This window comes from Helobdella robusta (genome assembly GCF_000326865.2).
Source record: "Helobdella robusta unplaced genomic scaffold HELROscaffold_572, whole genome shotgun sequence".
Lineage (NCBI taxonomy): Eukaryota > Metazoa > Annelida > Clitellata > Rhynchobdellida > Glossiphoniidae > Helobdella > Helobdella robusta.
The window spans coordinates 4144-5079 of NW_008705314.1; the positions used below are offsets into that span (position 1 = coordinate 4144).

General features: G+C 39.4%; 1 protein-coding gene across 1 annotated transcript in view; it reads left to right on the forward strand.

The window, feature by feature from the left end:
- HELRODRAFT_184478 (hypothetical protein) overlaps positions 1-307 on the forward strand; it is a gene marked incomplete at both ends in the record, with an annotated part of 1305 nt that extends 998 nt beyond the window's left edge. Inside the window, one exon of the mRNA XM_009028704.1 lies at positions 15-307. Within this exon, the coding sequence (XP_009026952.1) occupies positions 15-307 (293 nt within the window). The remainder of the gene's footprint in view (positions 1-14) is intronic.
- Positions 308-936: the final 629 nt, after the last annotated feature.

Here is a 936-nt window from a genome sequence, read left to right on the forward strand (position 1 = left end):
CCAAACCTGGACAGGCGAAGATACGCCAGAATTTTTAACAGGGCAGCCGGACATCATTCCAGAACTTGTGAAGCTTGCTGACGAACTCTTTGATCAGCGACCAGATTTGTTTGCCGTAGGTAACCAGCCATCGATGGACCTGTTTGCTGGTCTGGACGAACGACCGACAGAAAACGATCAGCAACTGACGGAAACTCAATCGAGCACGACGGCCACAACAAAAAGAAAAAGGAAGAAACCGACGAGGTGGGGACCGGAGCTAGAAATATGGATGGTGGAAGTTCCTGAGTCTGGTGAAGATCTATAAGAGCAAACGTCGGGACGACGTTTTAGAGGGTGGGGAGCTTTGTGAAGTTGTGACGATTGGGATAATGATTGCGCGATTGAGATATGCCGCCTGTATGGTGATGATAATGATTGCGCGATTGAAATATGCCGCCTGTATATTTTGTGAAATTGTGATGATAATGATTGCGTCTTTGAGGCGTGCCGCCTATACATATCTATATATTTTACTAGTCATTCTATGCATGTATATTTTGTTATTTGATATGCTATATAAGCGACGCTGCTGTGCTGTATCGCTTTTCTGAGTATAGGAAGAGAGTATAGATAGGAGTATAGAATTTTCTATGATATAGAAAGCATTATGTAGATAGGGCGGTAAAAACATATAAAAGGCCGCGAGTTAAGATATTGGGAGGCTGGTCGTTTGTTATCTTAATTTTAGGTTTTGGTCTCTTGCTTGACAGTTGTATTATTAATAGATTAATTTTGGACTTATCGTTTTGTTTTAATAAGGACAGAGGTTTGATTTGTATTATTTTGTTTGTTATTTTATTTCTTTTATTGAATAAAAGAAGTGTACACTTGATATTTGGCTCGACTTAATTATTTTACCTAAAATAATGGATGTTGAAGAAGACTTGTTGATAG